The sequence below is a fragment of the Canis lupus genome, chromosome 23 (assembly GCF_003254725.2).
Source record: "Canis lupus dingo isolate Sandy chromosome 23, ASM325472v2, whole genome shotgun sequence".
Taxonomy (NCBI): Eukaryota; Metazoa; Chordata; class Mammalia; order Carnivora; family Canidae; genus Canis; species Canis lupus.
This window is the reverse complement of record NC_064265.1, coordinates 31,682,904-31,703,718: the sequence shown is the minus strand read 5'-3', so window position 1 is coordinate 31,703,718 and position 20,815 is coordinate 31,682,904. Positions and strand designations below refer to the sequence as shown.

General features: G+C 48.3%; 1 protein-coding gene across 3 annotated transcripts in view; it reads right to left on the bottom strand.

Moving 5' to 3' along the window:
- EPHB1 (EPH receptor B1) overlaps positions 1 to 20,815 on the bottom strand; it is a 474,027-nt gene that overhangs the window by 252,321 nt on the left and 200,891 nt on the right. For all 3 annotated transcript variants that reach the window (XM_035704776.2, XM_035704777.2, XM_025448798.3), the window contains one exon: positions 14,014 to 14,695. In XM_035704776.2, the coding sequence (XP_035560669.1) occupies positions 14,014 to 14,695 (682 nt within the window). The remainder of the gene's footprint in view (positions 1 to 14,013; positions 14,696 to 20,815) is intronic.

Here is a 20,815-nt window from a genome sequence, read left to right as displayed (position 1 = left end):
TGCCAACGCACTTCAGCACGCACACATCAGAGCTGCTCCTGGCCAGGTTAGCACCACGGGGCTGAGCAAAGAAATCACCTGGTGCACCAAGAATAGGAAAGAGTGGTGGGGAAAAACAGCCCCGACAGAAAGTCTTGATTTGTCAGGGGTTTTTTTCCCAGCTCTGGCTTCCTGATGACTCAGCTGCTCCTGCATGGGGAAGCTCCCTCTCAGCCAGCCCAGCCTGGGAAGCGAAGCCAGCGAGTTCCCACTAGCTATCAGCCAGAACAAAAATTACCAATAAAAGGACACACTTAAATGTCCCCCTGATAGAGACTATTGTTTCCTGGACTATTGAAGGAGTGAAAATATAAGAGCAAAGGTCGGTGGACACCAACAGTGGGAGTGGACAAGAAACTCTGTCATTTCTTATTTCCTCCCCTTCTGTGATGAGAAGTTAAGACAAAGCCCCTCTGCCATTCCGAAGAAGAAGCTTTGTTGCTTATTTTGTCAAAATATCCCTCCGAAGCCCCCTCGGCGCCCCCCTCATGCTTCCCCGACTGGCTCTTACCAGCGGGCTGATTTGCACAGGGCCTGCCTCTCCGCTTCACCCCCTTCCAGGCTCACTCTCATTCTCTTGCTCTAATTAGCAACTGCTTTTTTTTTATTTTTGTATGCACGTTCAAAGACAGAGAGCGAGGGGAGTGAAAGGGAGAAAGCAAAGGTCTGTGTGAAAGGAGAGAGCAGATGGCTTCTCCCTCGCCCCCTCTGTGTCCCTGGGCCCCCGTGTTGGCAAACAGCGCACAATGTCTGTCTACAGAGCTCTTTGTGGCCTAGAAGGAGGGGCGGGCACACAGCTACAGGCAGGAAAGGAGTCTGTGGGGAAAGGCCTGAAAGGGCCCTGCCCCTGGAGGAAGCTAGGGGAGGGAGAGGATGGAGGCCCTCAACCCACTGGATGTCCAGGGGCAGCCACCTCTGTCTCCTCCTCCTCCTGGGTCCTTAGGAAGTGGGTGGATGGCTGTCTAGTTGGCTTGTGTACTGACGTGCTGCCTTCTCTGGGTACCAAAGCCATTGCCCCCCGGGCTGCAGAAAGTCCTGGAGGGAAGGAGGGATCTACTGCTCACTTTGGTGCTGTCAAGCCCAAATAATTGAGTTTCCATTAGAGGAAATTCTTAGGTGAGTGGGCAGAGGCACCCACAAAGGGAGAGCGGCATCATCAACCCCAAAGACTGAATTAGTCACCCTGACTGGGAAAGTTAAATTCAACAATCAACAGCTTTGGTGGCTGGTTTTTAACCGGTAGCTGGATTGAAAGATTTAAAAGATGTTAGGGGAGAAAAGAGAGCTTGAAAGAATTCTCCAATGGGGAAAATAATCAATAATGGGGTTGAAGAAGCTGAAAAAAGAAGAATATGCCCCAGAAAAGGAAAAAAAAAATGAGTACAGAGAAGCAGAGCATTCTACGAAGGCATTTAAAAAAAAAAAAGTTATTGTTCTTTTTAATGAATGATCTCATTATCAACACGTGTGATTATATATTAATAATTTTGATGACAAAAATCACTCTTACAATATTTGCAATTGATTTCAATGATAAACATTGATTTCCTGCATTATACTAAATGAAAGAACTCATTTTTATTGCAATTTGCATCTAAACAGTTTCCCAGGGAAAAAATAAAAACGGTGAAAGGAAATAACTATCCATTCATTAAACTTCTACCAATGAAATGTGTTTCTCTTTTTTTTCCTTTTTGAATCAAGTCCAGAGAGAAGACAGACAAGAGAATAGAATAAATGGAGGAAAAGAAAACAGGGAGACCAACTTGGCTAAAGACGCAGAAGGGAAGACAAACAGAACCAGTAGGGAAAGAAAAGCCCCGCGTCACCAGGACCTCCACATTCGGATCAATGCAGGCATGTGTGTGGCGGACCCAAAAACCAAACAGAAACCTTCAAGTCGCCTAATTCCCAGAACAGGCAAATTTTTGCCAAGTTCATGATTTGGCAGAGTTCTTGCATATTCCATACGATTTCAATGAGAAGCTCTATCCATTTTGTGCAAAGAGCAGATTGTCATTTTCCACTTGAAATACACACGTAGCACTGACCTTATGTCCTCTGTCAAACTGAGGCGTTCTCACCAACTTTTAGTGAAAGGGTTTCACGACGTATGGGCTTGCGGCCATTCTGTTGATTTTGTTCTGTGTGTGTGTGCACAGCGTGTCACTCTATTGGACAACAGACAGACAAGGCCTCCGCCATCCCTGGTTACTTCCTCCATCTGGTTCTGCCATCATCACCTCTACAAGCGCATGCCTTGTCAGCAACCCCCGCGTGGCTCCTGCCTGGTTTCTTCAGAGCTTACGCTACTCAGTGCTGCTGGGAGGTTTTCTTACACATCCTAACGCAAAGCCTTTCTCCCTCCTAGGCTCTCACCCTGTTTCCACAAATTTTGTTTTCAATGCATTTTGTTTTGTTCTCATTTAACAGATGGCACGGAGCGGGCATTTGGGATGCAGAGACACAGCAAGCATGACCATGCCCATGAGGAGCTTGGGGAGAAGGAGGCTGAGATTGAAGGCGGGCACAAGATGGAGGTGGACAGGTTTGGCCTCAAGCACGATCCCTCCATGGACCTTCTGGGTCATCCCTAGCCAATGGGAAATGCCCATCAAACTGATGACTTTTCCTTAGGTCCCTTAGTGAAGGATTATATCTCAGTCCAAATGGGATATTGAAGCCCTAAACCCCACCACAACCACAAGTCTGCCCCTAAGGAATCTCACTCTTCCCCAGTTTGGGGAGTGTATGTAAGGGGGAGTAGAGAACAGCAGTTATCAGCCGGCCCCAGAGTCCTTACACTGTGTGACTTTGGCAAAGTTACTGAGCTTCTTTGTGTCTCAGTATCTTCAACTGAAAAATGAGGTTGAAAATCATATGTACTTCACAGGGCTATTGTTAAGGATTTACGAGATAATGCAGGAAAAGAATTAGGCAGAGCATCTGGTACATAGTGAGTGCTCTGCAGATGATAGCCACACTAGATTAGTGCTTCAGTGCAAGCCGGAAGCCAACCCAGAAGGGTTTGCTCCATACGCAAATAGCCCTCACCATGATGCAACAATGAACCACAGGACTGTCCTGCTTCCTTAGGCCATGCGCTCAGCCTTCTTTTCAAACATCAGTCATTTGCATATCATCTTTATTGGGCTTTGCCATATCTACATGCCAGGTTCTTAACGTATTATTTTATTTATTTTTTTCTTTAAGCTGACTCATTTCTTTAACCTGAATATATTTATTTTTAACAGAAAAGTAGCAAGCAAGGAGGCAGGATAGGAAAAAGGAAGAAGTAAGGAGGGGAGGGGAAGAGGGGAGAGGGGGACTGAAATAAGGAAAGGAGGAAGGAATTCTGTAGCCTCAGAGAGAAAGAAAACCTGCAGAGCTGGAAGACAAAAGCCACAAAAAGAAGGAGGAAGTGAACAGCTGCCCAGGGCTAAGACCAGGCCCTCCCAAGCAGAAACACAGCTGCCTGGTCAGGGCCAGGACAGAGGCTGCTGGGAGGCTCTTCTGAGGGTGGATTGATGCAGAAGAAATAAAGAGGAGGCTGGGGTAGGTGAGGGTTGAGCACTAGTGATTTAGGAAGGGGTGGTTAAGGCAGAGCCACCAAGGTGTGCTGAAGCCCAAGTCTCCAGAGGCAAGCTGGGAGAATCAAAGGAAAGGATGTGGGGTCAGGGGGTCTGGGCCAAAGGTTGAGAGCTGAGAGATATGTGGGGCACAGCAGGGCTTCACAGGGTGTACAGGGAGCCCAGAACCAACTCCAGGCAGGAAAGGAAGGATGGGAAAGTGAGGTGTGTTTTCCATCAAACCAGGCTGACTGGCTTTTCTGGGACTGGACCAGGAGAAGGGGCTGGCCCTTGAGCACCAACATCTGCCCTGTACCATCTGCAGACTAGTCACCTGCCACCAAGTGAGAAATGCCAAAATGGATGAGTGACATGTGCCAAAACAGCCTGATTTTATAGGTGGGCAAAGAGCAGATAAAAGGCAGGATGCCCTCCAGGAGGGAATGAGACAGAGAAAAGTGAAGGGTAGACCATACCATGGAGGGAGCAAACTCCAAATGGTCTGTAACAAGCAAACTCACCTGATTTAATGATGTGTTATAACGGAAACACTTGTCAAGCCCTGAACAATTCCTGAACAGGGCAAATCATGGAAGTTTGCTATGTTCAATGTCCCTCATAACAAGACAAATGTAAACTGAAACCAGAGTGAGAGGCCAGTTTTCATCCATCAGATTGGCAAAGATAAAAATGATTGACATTTTTTTTTTTTAATGATTGACATTTTATTCTCTTAGCAAAAGTGTGCGGAATAGGAACTCTCTTACACGATTGGAAGTAGCAAAATCAGTAGAAAACACCGTTTTTTGGAAGACTCTTTGGGAATATCTATCAAAATTAAAAACTTTTATACTCTGATTCAGCAATTTTTCTTCTAAGAATTTTCTGCATCCTTAGCTCTTAGAAAAGTACTTGGCACATAGAAAGGCCTCAATAAATATTCATTGAATAAATTAATTAATGAATTTGACTCACAGATACGCTCCCACACAAGTTCAAAGATAGATGCGAGGATGTTTGTTGAAACATTGTTTACAAATAACTAACAAAAAAAAAAGTAAGCAACCTCTATGTATATAAATGAAGGACCAATAAAAGGCACACTTGTTCAATAAAACACTACAGAATCATTTTTTAAAATGAGGCAAATTTCTATGTAATAGAGCCAAGCTACTGTTAACTTTCATTGTTAAATAAGAAAGGGGTGTAGGGGGGTGGAAGCCCTGGTAATATGTCCCTATACAGGTGGGGAAAAAGTAGATCTATATTCTGGGTGTGCAAATGCACAGGCCTTTTTTGCAAGAGAGTATCAGAAACAGTAACAGCGAGGGACCCTAGTGCGGACCAGAGTGGGAGGGAAACCCTTTTCATATGTACTACCCATTCCATTTTTTTTTTTTTGAGAGAGAGACAGACAGAGTGACAGAGAGACTATGAACAGGGAAAAACAGAGGGAGAGGGACAATCTTAAGCAGACTCCCTGCTGAGTGGGAAGCCCCACACGGGGCTGGATCCCAGAATCCTGAGATCATGACCTGAGCTGAAATCAAGAGTCGGATGCTTAACCCCAAAACATTTTAAAAATAATCACTACAAGGGGTAACTTGGTGGAAGAGAGATTTGCATAAAAGTCCCATTCCAAGGACTGGATCAGTGGGCCCCTGATTCAGTATTAGGAAGAAGAATTTTGATGAACCAGGCTGCCTCAGGAAGTCCGAATGTCTCTGTACTGGAGGTGTGGGAAAGCAGGCCAGGGGACCACAATGGGAATTCATAGTGTTATCTGGTGGGCTGGACTCAACTCCTCTTAGAGGTCTCACCTAGCTGGGAGGGGCTATCCTCTACTGGGTCCCATCAGGGCAACAGAGCCACTTGTGGCTCCCCTGTCCTCTGGGTATTGTGAGCACTTTCTGAGAACTAAGAATGGAGCAAATTCTTAGAAGTATAATCGCTCAATCTGAGTATAGAAGCATAAAAGACCTGGCATCAGTAGCTGCCCAGTTAGTACTTAAAGAAAGAATGAGCACACGTACCACTCAAGCCACACGAACTCATGAGTGGAATCCAACTTGACTGAGGAATGGAAGGCCAGAACTGCCCACGCCTGCAAGGATGTTACCAGAACAGGTCCCCAAAGGTCATATTCAAAGACCAAGTAAGTCCAGCTAGGACAGCTAGGACAGCTAGGAATGTGCACCACTAGGGGTTGGTGGGCTATTCCAGACAGGGGCCAAGGAGAAGCCAGAAACTAAAGGCCCGTTTCTTTGTCCAGATCTTCCCTTGAACTGGGCCCTACCCTCAATGAAAACCTGTTAGGGCTGGGTTTGGCCCATCCTGGCCCTGAATTTTTGTCCTGTGATTCTCAGAAGCGCCTCCTTCCCCTCACCAACTTCTCCAGGGCCTGATGTGGCTGAACTGATTTCCTCCTGACTCCCTGGCCATGAGCACAGGCATGTGCACGTGCACACACACACACACACACACAAGATGATGAGTCCAGCATACGTGCAGCTGCATGGACTCATTCTGTAGTAGGCTGGGAGGGCACACAGGAAGGTGGGATGCTTCCCGTCATAAGGGATATAGCTCCTGGGGACCAGAGCTAACCTAGGCATGTTCCTCTGTATGAAGTCACATCTTTCTAGGGTTTGCCTGCTTTGCCTTCACTTGCTGGCCCTTCAAGAGGCTCAGCTGCCCTATCAGGTATCTGATACCCAAGCCTTAGTGCAGCCAGCAAGGAGAATGTAGATAGGACCTCTACAGGCAGAGATCCCTCCCCTAGGAAAAGGCAAGAGTGCCTCTCTCTCATTGTCCCTGTCAGAGCCTTCTTGGCAAACTAAAGCTTGCTCCTGGTGGTTTGCCTGTGCCTGGGATGCATCCCTTCTCTGCCGGCACCTGCTCTAGACTGACTCTTCTCAGTCTTCTTCATGCCCATGCCATCAGGGAGAAATAAGACTCAAGAGCCTTAGGGCCCTGTCAATACAGCCTGTCAATGGCCAAAAGCAGTAGAAAAAGAATTCAGACCATCAGAGCTCCCTGGGGCCCAGCACTGAAGGCCCCCACTCCAAGTGGGCTCAGATTCAGTTTGATCTTCATCTTCATGCTTCAAAGTCAAATGTAGTAATTCCTCACTTTGTGTGGAGTTTGTGTGGATATTGGTGCTCAGGCAGGGACTGCCCAGCTCCAGAGAGATGAGGACAGGGAGCAAAGTGGCTAAGTCTGATCACTGACCTGCCTAAGCTGGGACTCAGCCCTGGGGACCCATGCTGGTCCTTGGTGCCCATTAGAGAGCCACGACCAGGCCTCCAGCCCACAGTCTCACCACCTTCCTTCTGCCCTCTTCTGTAAGCACAAAGCCTCAACCTCATCCTTCCCAGAGAGCTTGGGGTTGCCCCCCTACACTGAGAAGCTGCACACCCTTTGGATGGCCTCACAAGCAGATCTACATGTCAGGGCATCTGGAGAGACACTACTGCACCCAGAGAGGTTAAAATGAAGATGGCGATAGTCAATGTGGAGCTCTGTTCTATACAGTGCAGAAAAGTACGGTTAGAAAACATGGTGCCAGGGATCCCCAACACCCCCCCCAAAAAAAAACAAGGGACAACACAGACACAAGGGAGGGCATCTATGAGAGAAGAGCTGAGAGAAGTCTGACAGTCCTGAAGATACATGCTATGTGTTGAAGGATGGTTAATTTCAACAAAATCCAGTCTCAGACGCAGAGCAGATGGCGGCCTCCCCAGACCATGGGTTCTGATCCCGGCTCTGTTGTTAACCCAGCCAGGGCTCTCTAGACTGGTACCCAGAAACGCTGCCTGGCCACCCGCTGTCTATGGAGAAAGTGGTGGTCAGCATAGATGGTCTCTAAGCATTTCACATGCCCACCCAGCCTGGGTGGTTTCAGACTTTAGTTCTTCACAGGCCAATGATGGTGGAGTAAGTGGTGGCACCAACTAGACTGCTAGCCCAGGGACATTTCCTCTACCCACACCACCTGAGCGTGATGACATGGTGTCCCTGTTGGCATCTTTGATAGCACACATTTATTAAGTCGTGGACTCCCACCCAGGGCAGCTCTCAGGCACAGAACACTGCCAAATCGATCTCCGCCACTCTAGCACTGACCTGGGAAAATCACAATTATTTGGTCAACACTAGAGGAATCTGCCCCTGTCTTTCAAAGGCAGAGGGGCAGTAGACAGAGCACAGGGGACTTGGAGCCCAAAGCTCCTCCCCTCAACCCCCCTTGCCATCCCCTACTGCCACCAGAGTCCAGGACCGAGTGCTCGTGTCCCATGTGCCGGAGTCGGTGAGGCAGTGGGGCATCCTTCCAGCTCTGTTTGCTGTTGCTCATGCCGGTGTCACAGCCCATTACATCCAGCCAATTACACTGGATTCCTCTCTGAAGGGCGCTGGGCAGGGCCACCGTAGGGAGTAGAGGAAGCCCGAGAGACTTCTAAATGAAGTAGCCTGTTGGGAAATCCTATTATGAAGCTCATCTTACAAGGCTGTGGTGTTAATGACCCTGGCCTCCCCGAGCCCTGAGCGGAGCTGATCTCCCTGGGGCTTGAGAGGAGGCTTCCTCTCACTCTCAGCCAACAGCTGATGGGCTGGAGTGAGTAGACGGGGTGCCCCAGTGCCCTGGAAGCAGCTGCCAGCTCGGTGCATGCACACACGTGTGTACACACACAAACACACACACACCCTCTTTCAGCACCCAGGTTGAGGATGAAGTGGTGACCCAAAGCCAGGATCAGCAACCCCGGGGGAGATAGAAACAGGCCCCAGCAACTTTTTTCCAAGGGAAGTTAAATTAGACACATTTTTCTCCACCTTCAAATCCTGCAGATTTTTCGTCTCAACTCCCCCAGGCTTATAAATTGGCTCATCTCTGCTGCTCAAGTTGACAAAGGCGCCGAAACTGTTGAAAGGTTCAAAATGTCCCTTGGGTTTCCAGGCATGAAGGAATTTACATGTAGGTGGAAAATTACTAAGGAAAAAAGTCCCTATTTGGATAGAGGGGAGTTGCAGGAACAGCGGGGAAGGTGAGGAGGCCTCTGGGGTGCTGGCAGGGAAGTGGCTGGCCTGAGGAGTGCAGGGAGGGCTGCATGAGACAGTGCTGGGGAGGTTTCAGGCCCTACATCAGAGCTTTGACACACACGGGGGTGGAGGGGGTGGGGGAGGACACGGATGAACCAAGAACTGCTCTGTCTTCTCTAGAAGTTGTCAAGGTCCTGCCAACATCCAGGAGTTGGAAAGGTCTTAGCTGACCTGAGAGTCCCCTGGGAAAAGCCATGTGGATTCCTAGTTCTGGGACAGGGATCTTTAGCCCTAGTCCGAAATGGCAGGCCCTGAGCAGGGCATAGGAATCCTGTGGGTTCGACCGAGCCCTTGAAGACAGCAGTGGCACCCCTAATGTTTGCTCTCTGGATGGTCCTGAGTGACACAGCCACGGGGAAGGCTGTTCCTCTGTTCCTTTCTGTAACCCCAGGTAGGCCTCCCTCAGCTCTCTGCCCTCTCTCCTCTGCAGTTTTCCAGCAGCTCAGGGTGTCAGGGCCCTCTATGGCCTTTCAGCCTCTCCTCCAGATGCAGTGATGTTCTGAGCCTGTCCTTCCTGCTGGCCTGCTGGCCTCCTGCTCAGTCTGCTCCCCTCTCCAGCCCACTCCTGTAGTCCCTCTTTGCAGACACCTTCTATGTCCCCCTTAGGTGCACTCTTTCTACAAACCCCACAAGCCCAAGAAGGCTCCAGTGACCTCCCCTAAGCCCCTTCTTCTATATTCCAACAACACCAATGGTTCTGGTCTAGAGCTTATATCGGGGGTTCTTGGCCTGGGCCCCACTTGACTTACCCAGTACATCTCAGAAGGGGCCACCTGGGGACATCATTTTATCAAACATTTCCTGTGGGTTCTCTTGCTCCTTGGGGTCAAGAATCACTGCTTTAGGTAACCATCATCTCTCTCAGGCTTGGGGAGTCTTCCCAGACGTGCTCACAAAGCCCACCTGCCTATACCCCCTGCCTCAGGGCAGCTGAATGAGCCACACCCTTCAAATTTGTGTTAACTGACCCCCTGACAGTGGGTCACCTATATGTGTTGACCACTGGCTGCTGCTGGGCAGTCATGGAGCTGAGACTGCACAGGTGCGGGCAGGTGAGGGATGAATATCCAGGTCTCCTGCTGACCTGTGCCTCTGAGTGGGGGGGTACCACATGTCACCTTCACTTCAGAATCTTATTCCCTTAGAAGCCAGAGTCACACGGTGTGTTTTAAGGCTTAAGGGCAGTGACACGGCATCACACATGGCTTCCAGAGCATTCTCACATCCATTACTCACTTGATTTTCACCCACCGTGAGAAGCAGGCAGAGAAGACAGGGCTATCGTGGTGAAGGACTTACCTATGAACCACCAGAAGCTCACAGCAGAGCCAGCACTAAAACCAGCTCCTGTCCCTAGGTTAGGCCTCTTCCACCTGGAGGCACCCCCTCCACCCTTTCATCTCCCTGCACGCCCCGCGAGTAACAGCACCAACAATGAAGGCCTGGGCCCCATGGGTCAGTGTGTGCCCTCTACAGTGGTAAGCCCAGGCTGGCCTAACCTTCCACAGGAGCAGGAATAAGGAAGAATGACAGCGAAGGCCATGTACAGCACTGTCATTCCCTGAGTTCTGAGTGGCTGGAGAGGCAGGCTAATGAGGCAGCTCCTGCTGGAAGCTCCAGGGACTATGCCTGGGAGGGAAAGCCAAGCCCTCAAGGAGCTCTCAGGGGCAGAGACAGAATCAATCCCCATGGGTGCATTGCTCCAGCTAGGATCTGGCTGCCCGCGTCTGTCCCAGCACCTGAGACCCATCCCTGGGCACCTAAATGGGATACTGTAGCCCGGAGGCTTCTGATAGATACCTAAGAGGCCTGCCCGTGCCAGGTTCCCTCTAACAATTGTCAGTCTCAGCTCAGCCAACCTCCCCAATGCTGACTTCAGCTGGAACAGTATTTCAGGATCCACAGCACAGAATGAGCTTGCTGAGCACCAGCTCTCAGTGTCCCCGGCCCCAAGGATGGACAGACTGCAGGAACCCACACAGAAAATCGATTTAGCCATCAACTTGAGTAGGGGAGGTATGGGGTGGGTCAAGGCAAAGCCATGATTGCTCATTAATCCACTACACGATGAGCATAAGGCTTGAAGTCGGGGCAGATGGGCCATTTTCCTAGTAATTAACAATTTCATAGATGGGGTCAGAGTCACTGGTGGGGTTAGCAGGCTACCATGATTCTCCCTGACTGGTCCAACCTGTGTGAGCAGCAAGGATGAGTTTGGAAGAGGCCTTGGGTCACAGAGCCCTCTAGAAAATGAAACTGTCACTTGCAGCACAATCTAATGCTTAAGATCTACCTCCCCCCCACACACAGACACACACAGCTTTCTCTGCTTGCCCCCTTCTCGTCACCACCCTCGTCAGAACAGGAGCAGCTCTAGGCCAGGACCACTCTTCACTGGCTGGGATGCCTAATTGGTCTCCAGGTGTCTCTGCAAAACCGAGCGACTGGTCACCATGACTTTGACCGGAGAGGGTTTAGCAGATGCAAAGTGAAAGTCAGAATAACGTTCCTATCCATGTCAAAAATCTGTCTTGCCAAAGTATAATATAATGGATATTCTATTGATTTGATACAAGCAAAGGCTCAGATTCAAATATCCAGAAAAGAACATTTATCAGATCAGTATAACTGTGTGAAGCCCAGAGCTACCCAGGCTTTGCCCAGCCAGGCTCCAGGGCATTAATCCTCAGAGCTGTGCTAGGGAAGATTAGCTTGCCTTCCTTCTCCAGTCCTACCAAGACAGCTGATGGAGGCTCACCCACAGTTCACTGGCATCCCCCATTCTCCACACTTCTGGCCTTATGAAAACTGGCTCTATGAGGCAGGCCACCCCAGAACTGCTGTGTAGGGCTATACGGTGCCCACCGAACAGCACAGCATGAGTAGCCAAAATGGGTGTGGTACCCTCGCTCGGAGACACTCCACGGACACCAATCACAAAATCTTCCACAGGTACTGCCCATCTCCATTCAAAGGGTGCAGGGTCCTCCCAAGATCACCATCAATGGCCAAGACTTCTTCACCTCCCTGGGGCAGGCTGGGAAGGGAGCTCTGGCTCAGCCATCAAAGCCCGACTGCCAGCAGAGCCAACAGCTAAGATTTGGAGGATGCGTCTTAAAGTTCTTGAGACAGAAAAACAAAGGTGCTTCTCTGCCCTTCTAGGGGCACTAAGCTCAGCCAGGCTGCTGGGCTGCAAGATCCATTTTGTCACCAGAGCTTGCCACTCCCCACTCTCCGAAATGCCACCAAAGTATGGCTGCCTGTGCCTCTTAAATGGCAAAGTGACTGTGCCTGGCCTCCACATTTCCTCCAGCCTCCGATGCACTGGCAATAAGCAATGTGTGAAATCAAGCGCCAGGCTCATAATAACTCTAGATTAGGAATGTCCACCAAGAGTCAGAAGGGGGTTGGAGCTGGGTAGGGAAAGTGGAAAGAAACCACTTGAATTGACACATTTGTCTCTATAGGCCCTCCCACAACAACCAGAGGGGGTGACTGACAAGCAGCAAGGACAGCAGAACCCCCCCCCTCAAACCAAAAGAGAAAAGTTCCAATTAGCCCAAAGAAATGAGAGCTTGTTCCCAGAGTTGCAATTAAATCAGAACCAGTCAATGCTTGCTCTGGTTCCTGCCATTCTGCTCGGGAAATAATGAGAAAAACAAGAGGGCCCCAGCCAGCAAGTGCAGCATGGCAGCCCTCCGAAGCTGCAGAAATCACCGGTGCTATTGCAAGCCTGCCTGGAAGCTGCTGTACCTGCACCTTTTTTAAGAAGTCAGCCTAGTTCCTGGGTCCCCACTCAGACCTGACAAGTGCCCAAGAGGGCGCCTCCTGCCCACCCCCAACCAAGGGGACAGAGAGGAGTGCGGTGGGGCCAGGCAAGGCTGGTTTTAAAACTGTCTGCCTTGATTCATCACTCACTCTGGCACTCTCTCCCCTCTGTTTCCACACCATCCATCACAGGTCCCATCACCAAGAAATCCAATAAAGATACAAAGGCCGGGCTCTCTGCTCTCAGCAGTCCTCAGAGAGGCTGCAGGAGTGCCCCAGCCCAAGCAATTAGCTGAGTCCAAAGGACTGCTGAGCTGAAGGGCATTGGCAATCCTGTGCCTGGTGTGTGGCTGCAGGCATCTGGGGAGCTGAGTGAGTGGGGGCGGGAGACAGGCAAGGGCAGTCTGGTGCTCAGGTGGGGAGGTGGGTGACAATGGGGAGGAGAGCTGACAGGGAGCCCACAGCAGAGCAGAAGGAGCAAATACAGCCTCAACTTGTCCCCCAGTGGTCCAAAGCAACCTAAACGATGAGTTAGGGGCATGGTGGTCATTTCTGAGGTTTATGTGAATCTGAAACTTTGACTGTCATGGGCAAAATGTAGTAAGAGAACAGTGTTCTCTTCCCCAGCTCTTAATGTCTGCTACACGTGTTCAAGCTCCCATGAACTTACTGGAGAAATGAGCTGTATAGGCTCTCGAGACCCTCTTAGTTACCCTCAGAGAAGAATTTCAAGCCAGTTCAGCTCATTCATTACCAGGTTTTAGACATGTGCTCTCCTGGACTGAGCAGAGCCAGTATGAGCACACAGTTCCTTGACACTCCCAAACTACAAAGGCCGCACCATTCTGTATCGTTCAAGCAAAAGTAACACAATAGTTGGTACCACTTCCCCCCATCTCTAACAGCTCACCTTCTTCCAGGACACATGAAAGCTAGCCCCCATCCCTGCCCCAGGACCTGGCATTGAGTCCCTGGGGTAAGACAGCTGAGCGTAGGACTTTGAGGTAATGAGCTACACAGGTGCGGGGCCAAGTTGGGTAGTCAGGGAACCGAACTGAAATGACTTAAAATATTTTCCAAATTCAGCCACTTCTTAACTACCCTTGAGTGAACTGTCTATGGCAACCCACATTCTCCATGCCTCAGAACATGGGTCCTAACATGATGCAGGGGTGTGTGTGTCTGTGGTAGGGGAGGGCAGGGGAAGAGGGAGAGAGCACACATGTGCATGTGTGAGGGAATATGAAGGTCCGTGGCCCAAAACTAAATATAAGTAAGTGGTTATTAAGTTATTATCTACCATTTGGAGTTCTCCCTATCTCTTCTCCCACCATGAATACCAACATTCTGGTTGGACACAGTTGAAAACTCATCATGCCTAGCACTGGGAATGTAGGTTCCTCAGAGCTTTAGAACAAGCCATTAGGCTCTTCTGTTCCTTTATGACCCAGGGCTGGAAGTGGGGAAAATTGGCAGATTGGGCCCCACCCCAGGTGGGCAGGAAGCAGAGGCCTTAAGAGGCCCCAGGACTTACCCTTGCAGGCCACACTGTTCTCAGGCTCATAGCCAGGCTTGCAGGTGCAGCGCCCAATGGGCACCATCCACTCTCCATCCCCGTTGCAGTAGAGTTTGATGGGCACGTCTACTTCCTCTGCGTTGGGGATACATGTCCCCCGGGCAATCACCAGAGATGTACTCTCGGCCCCAGTCATGGTCTCTGGAAACACGGCAAAATTTTGCACAATGCTGGGACACTTCTTGAAGAAGACACGAACAGAAAGGAGAGACATACAGGCTCCGTAATCCTGGAAAGCGAGGTAAAAACCATTCCGGGTGAGAGGCCCAAAGCTTCTGACTTCTGTGTTGACCTTCATCAACCTTCCCCCGAAGTCCACCTGGGAGAAGCTCTCATCTGCAGCAATGGTGTCTACTTTGAGGTAGGGGGCCTCAGACCAGAAGGCTGACTTCTTGGTGGCAATAACTGAGTCAGTCTCATAGTAGTACAGGTTGAAGGTCTCCTTACAGGAGCCAGGGACGTTGGGGAGGCTGCTGCAATCCCTCACAGTGAAGCGCATCTCTGCGTAGATGCGATGGGCCCCCCGCCGGTGGATGAAGGTGGTGAGTAGCCAGTTGTTCTGGTTGGGCTCAAAGACGTTGCACACTTGGTAGGTGCGGATGGTGTTCAGGTTTTCATCATAGCCACTGACTTCCTCCCACTGTCCCAAGCCGGCCACGGATGAACACATGCAAAAACACAAAAGAGAGGGTGAGAAGACAACGAGAGGCAGCAGAGAAGCCTGGTGCTGGAGGGGGCCTTACGAGCTCACCAGTCTAGCTGCCTGGTTTAATGAATGAGCACACCTAACCTTAACTTGTTTTTTTTTTTTTTTTCCTTGTAAAGGCTTTATTTATTTGAGAGAAAGAGAGCATGAGCAGGGAGAGGAGAGGCAGAGGGAGAGGGAGAAGACGACTCCCCGCTAAGAAGGGAGCCCAACATGGAACTGGATCCCAGGATTTTGAGATCACAACCTCAAGCCAAAGGCAGACACTTAACCAACTAAGCCACCCAGCCACCTCTCTAACCTGCTTTTAAAGACCTCCTAATAAGCAGATTTCAAAGATTTCTCTGCTGGCCATCCTGACATATAATAGACTTCACTCTAGGAAGCCCTTCTGCACCTAACAGACAGCGGCTCCTGCTGTGACTCTGGCTCATTACATCCACAGGGTCAACCTGCAGCTTCCCGCCCAGCAGGGACTTGATACATAAGGGCCACAGTCTCTCCTCTCCACAGCCACTCTGTGGATGAGGGGTCTGACTACAGGTCATTCCTCATCTTGGAAAGCTTCAGTTCTGAACCTAATTCTTTTATGGTGGTAAAGCACCTTTGGAGTTGTGAAAAGCATATGAATACGAGGCTTTTAAGAATTTCTCAACAAGCATAGATTCTCATAAACTTTTGTTTAATAACATTGATCCCTTTGAAAGACCTAGACCAGAAAACTGGTGGGAGACAAGAGTCCTATGAAAAAGGCCAAACCCACACTCAAACCTAAAAAGCCAGGATCCAAGAAATGAGGAGGCAGGAGTGGTCTGGCTGCAGTGACCGATCAAGGGAGAGCTGACTAGCTTAGCAGGCAGGGTGGCCTTCCTCCGCGGCATGTGCTGTGACCCCAGGTCTCCCCCAACCAGCCTCTCTCCACCTGAGTCTGAAAGGGATGGAGTTGCTGAGGCCAACACGAGAGGCCTTGGCCCCAACTCTCAAGTGTTCTGCAGGACCTGGAGCTCCAACCTCAGGGCCATAATAACGTTTACTTTGCTAGCAAAAAAAAAAAAAAAAAAAAAAAGGAGTAGGGGCTGCTACGTGAGAACCTTAAGGAACAAAGCAAACTTCATTGTGTGCAAACTGCAAACTGCAAGTAGGGACAGGATGGAAGAAGATGCTGGAGGGTGTCACACAGGGAGGAAGGAGAGCTTCTTAGCAGGGGAGAGACAGCACACTTCACATTGGAAAAGAAAACTCATTTTTAGCAGCCCTGTAGGTGGGAAGGAGAAGAGAAACACTGTATTTATTAAGTGCCATCTCTTGATCGTCCCTATAACATTGAAAACTAGATACTGTCACCCCAATTTACAGATGAAAAGATATGCAATTTGCCCATGGTCACATGGCCATAAGAGGAGACAGGATAGAAAGGAGAGAGGAAGAAGTGTTTTGAATGGCCCAAGAAATGCACCTACTAACTTATTTCAGTAACAGGTAAAAAGGGGCAGGAGGTTCATAAAGTCACAGCTTCCTTAACCAAGCCACTCTTTGGCAGGAGCCAAAGAAGAGTCACCAGGTCATTCTTCCTTCCTTGGGCTGGAAGAGGAAGCAGCTCTCCCTACTGGGGAGCTCTCCGGATGCTGACCTCAAGAACTGGGGGTAGTTCCAGGAAGTTTCAATGTGTTCCTTAAATTGTGTTCTGCTTGCCAGAAACAAGTAAGTGACAGATGAAATTAAGCTTCTTAAATAGTGAAAAGAAAAAATAAATTAAGATCCTTGATCTTAATATTTAGCAGTGGCACTAAAAAAAAAAAAAAAAGTAGAAAATAGTACCACTCATTTCTTTAACTACTGTGCTGCTAATGGCTTATTGTTCACAGTGTGGAGCTGAAGCGTACAAACTAGAATTCTTCATTTAGAAAGTTGAAGTCCATCTTGTGTGTAGGGGAAATATACACAGTTGCTTCTTACACAGAATTAAGCCCCCTGTAAGAGGGGGAGAGCCAGGCTATCCTTCGAGCATGCGCCAAAGCATCTGAAGACCAGGCATGGCATGGAGGAAAAATGGGCACAGGGAGAGCTGGTCCTGCCCGCCCAGGCCTGTGGAGTAACCTCACAGTCACTCCTGCAGCCCAGGCCCCACCTCCCAAGCAGCAGACTAGCAATCCATCCAAGGCCCTTCCCCCCAGCCCCTTCCAGCACCTCTGGGTGAGGTCCCTTCCCCAGTATGGAGTCCTGGGTAAGCTCCTTCCAGATCCTTCCACACTGCCAAACCTCACCTGGAGTTTGCTTGATTTCTTATTGATTCTGTAGATGCCAAGGAAACAACTTTTACTCCTTCTTAAAGATTGAGTTATGTTCTATTTAAGTGTGTTGGTTAAAGTTATGTTCTGCTTGCCTGGGTTTTTGGAACCAGAAGCAAATATACTGAGGAGAATTTGCTGACAGTTGTTTTAGTTCAGATTTTCAGAACTCTCTCCCTTCCATGGCCATTCTGAGATACCATTTTCCCAGTTGACCCTAAGTGACTTCTGAGGGAAGGACAGGTTTTTTTGTTTTTTTGTTTTGTTTTGTTTTGTTTGTTTGTTTGTTTTTTCCTGCTGTTCTGCAAGTGTTTAAACAGGATACTACAGGGAGGAAGACTTCAGCTGGGCTGTGTGAGGTCTCTACACAAACTCAAGGCGCCTTTGTCAATGCACAGGTGAAGCCTGTAGCCCCATTTAGGACAGGGACCTGTCCCAGCCAGAGTCCCTGACCCACTCAAGACCACTGCAGCTTTACTGCATGGGAGCAGGACGGGAAGCCCACCTTTCAGGGTTCATCTTAGCACCGAGACTGGCACCACCAGCAGGTCTTAAGTAGACAGAATGAGGCATTTCTACTCTTACAGAGCTGGGATATTGAGAACATTTATCTTAGAACATGACACTGATTGGTATCATAAGACCCAACAGAAGCAATCGTTTCAAACATTAACCTCTCTGGGCCTCAGTTTTCTCATCTGTAAAATGAGGAATCATACTGGGTGACCCGAGTTATAAAATCCTACACAGATTTAAATGATGCCATGACAGCTCCTAAGGGAGTGATCAAAGCAAATTAGGAGGAATACAGCTGTCTATTCAAAGGGAAAGGGGAGAGGGAAATTGAGAGAAAGGAGAGATGCTTAGGGAGAGATCATAACTCCCTGATGTTTGGGGAAAGGCCATGACAATGCCTCGCATTCATTTCTTTCTCCCTTTCATTCCCCTGCCAGTAGGTACGACAGGGATTGGAAAACGCGATCGGAGTGGGCGAGAGGAGGTATGAACGCCTTCCAGGCAAGTGGCAGTTAGGGCTGGGAACCTTGAAGACAGAGAATCTTCTGGCAAACGGAGATGAGGGTGGCTTGGCATTCCTAGCAGGGAGAGATAAATGCTGTTATTTGTTTGTGATATTTGGAATCAGCCTCACTGCTTTAGAGTTATACCTCGTTCATTCATCAATGGAAAAAATATTTACTGAATGCCAACTTTATGCCAGGCGTTCTATTAGCCACTGGGGATACAACAATATGAAGCTTATAATCTAGTGAGAGAAACAGAAATTAGACAAATGCTTATTAAAATAACAAAATAATGACACTCGTGCTAACTGCTGTGAGGGGAAATTACAGGGTGTCAGGAAGGGGGGATGTACCTGATACACAGAAGAGCGTCACCGAAGGCTCTCCAAACTGAGAGAGAAGGGACAGATAGAAGTTAGTCAGGAGGAATGTGTGTCTGCAGGGTGCCCAGAGGGACAGAGAAAGAGTGTGTGTGTGTTGGGGTTGGGGGGGGGTTGTGGGAGTAAAATATGGCCTGGTGCCGTGGAGTCATGTCTCCCTTATGACAGAAGAGTCTTAAAAACTGCAGGTGCAGGAATAAGACTGAGGAAAGGATGAGTCTGGCCTAGAACTCTGAATCTCATCCTGAGGGGAACTGGTAGTCACTGATGAGTTTTAGTGAGGAAAATACAGGTGATCAGAGCTGAGGTTTCAGAAGATTTCTCTGATGTAGAAACTGGGTTGGAAGGCCACCTCAATGCATGGGTGGGACAACTGGAGGTGGGTAGAGTGGTTCTGGCAACACATGGCTATAGGTTGCACTAGACCTGTGGCTACTAAAAAGATACCCTGGGATAGCATCCCTAGGTTCTCATGAGCCAAGTGTTGGGCAGGGGCCAGAGAGACACTTGACCAGACCACGGGCCACGCATCCCCTTAACACTCTTCACGCATTGGCTCTATCTCTCCAACCAGACTTTGAGCCACACTGTGTCCCTGGGCACACTGCCTCCCAGCTCCCCATAAAAGAGGAGCCTACCAGTACTGGATATCCTACCCCACTGACATGTAATATCCAGATTCTTTCAGCCAAGGCCTGTGCCGGCCCCAGTCCCTGGAACGCACTCTCACAGCCTGTCCCAAAGCTCATTTCCTAAAGGTCTCTGTTCACTGGCAGCTTCTCAGCCTCTCCTTCCAGACATCTGACATACTGCCTCCTGTGTTCCTTTATATAATTGTCTTTTCCCATTAAAACGACAACAAAGCACCATAATTTGCTTATCGGCTTGGCAAAAAATTAGACAAAATACAAAGTCTTGGTAAGGATCTGGAGCAAAGGGCACTCGCAAGCCTACTGGTGACAGTACGACTGATGAAATATTTTAGAAGTCATATCAGAAATTTTTTTCAACATTTAAAATGTTGGCCACAGCTCAGATCAATAGGGGAAAGGTACATCATTTTAAGAAATCATCGCAATAACCGAGTAACCATCTGGGAAAAAACAACTTTGCATCCATGCCTCATTCCTTACTTCCAGGAGAAATTCTTAGTGAATCAGAGCTTTAAACATTAAAAATGAAACCACAAACATACTAAAAGAAATCATGGACAATTTATGTATAGTAATTACAACATGAAACTAAGAAGCCACAAATGAACCGACTGATCTATTCAACTCTACACGATTTTTGTTAAGGGCATAGCAAAACTGGCCAGAAATAAAATCAAAAGGAGAAAAAAAAATGGAAACATGCTGGGAAGAAACTATTTGTAATTTATCATGGATAAAGTGTTAATTTCCCCTAATATATAAAGATAATCTATATATCATTAATGAAATACAAAAACAAGCAAAGGATACTAACAAACTGCTCACTACAAAAGAGATAGATACAACTCATAAACTTATGAAAAGATACTGAACATCATTTAATATCATCAAAGTGATAATTAACCACATTGTGACACATTTGTTGGGGGGGGACAGAAGTTTGATAGCACACTGTGTTGGAGAAGATGTGGAAAATATGCGCTCTGATATGTAGCTAGATGAAGGGCAAATTGATACAGCCTCTATAAAAATTTTGGTTTTATTTACCAAAACTATAACTGCATATACCCTTTGACTCAGCCATTCGCTTGTAGGATCAAGCCTCAGATATTCTTTTATATATATAAAGATAGGTATGAACAGTTGTGACCTGCAGCCACCACCACCTCCAGAGTTTTATATCTGCTCACAACACCTGGAGGTGGCTGGACCTCAGAGGAACATGGGCTTATGGACAAGATAGAAGCCTTCTCCAATTTGCTCTGAGTGGAACCTCTGGGAGTTTTGCACAAGCATGGTCGAAAAAAACCTTAATTGCGGCAGAAATTCTCACCAATCTGTGGGATAGGGAGTACTCAGAGTCTGAAATAATTTGACTGAAAAAAAAAAATAAGGTCCAGGACCTTTCTTATGCATCTTTATTTGTGGACTAAAATTCATAATCCTGCATTACAATCTGACTTGAGTCCTCCCTTCTTGGAGCTCTCATCCGCACTCCAATACAGAACCTAAGACACATGTTAATGTCCATCAACTAGTAAACACATAAATAAAATGTGATGTGGCCAGACAATGGAATACCATTCTGAAATAAAAAAGAATGAATTGCTGGTACATGTGACATGGACAAACCTCTAAAACATTATGCTAACTGAAAGAAACTTGACTTAAGAGACCATATATTGCATGATGCCTCATACATGGACTGTCC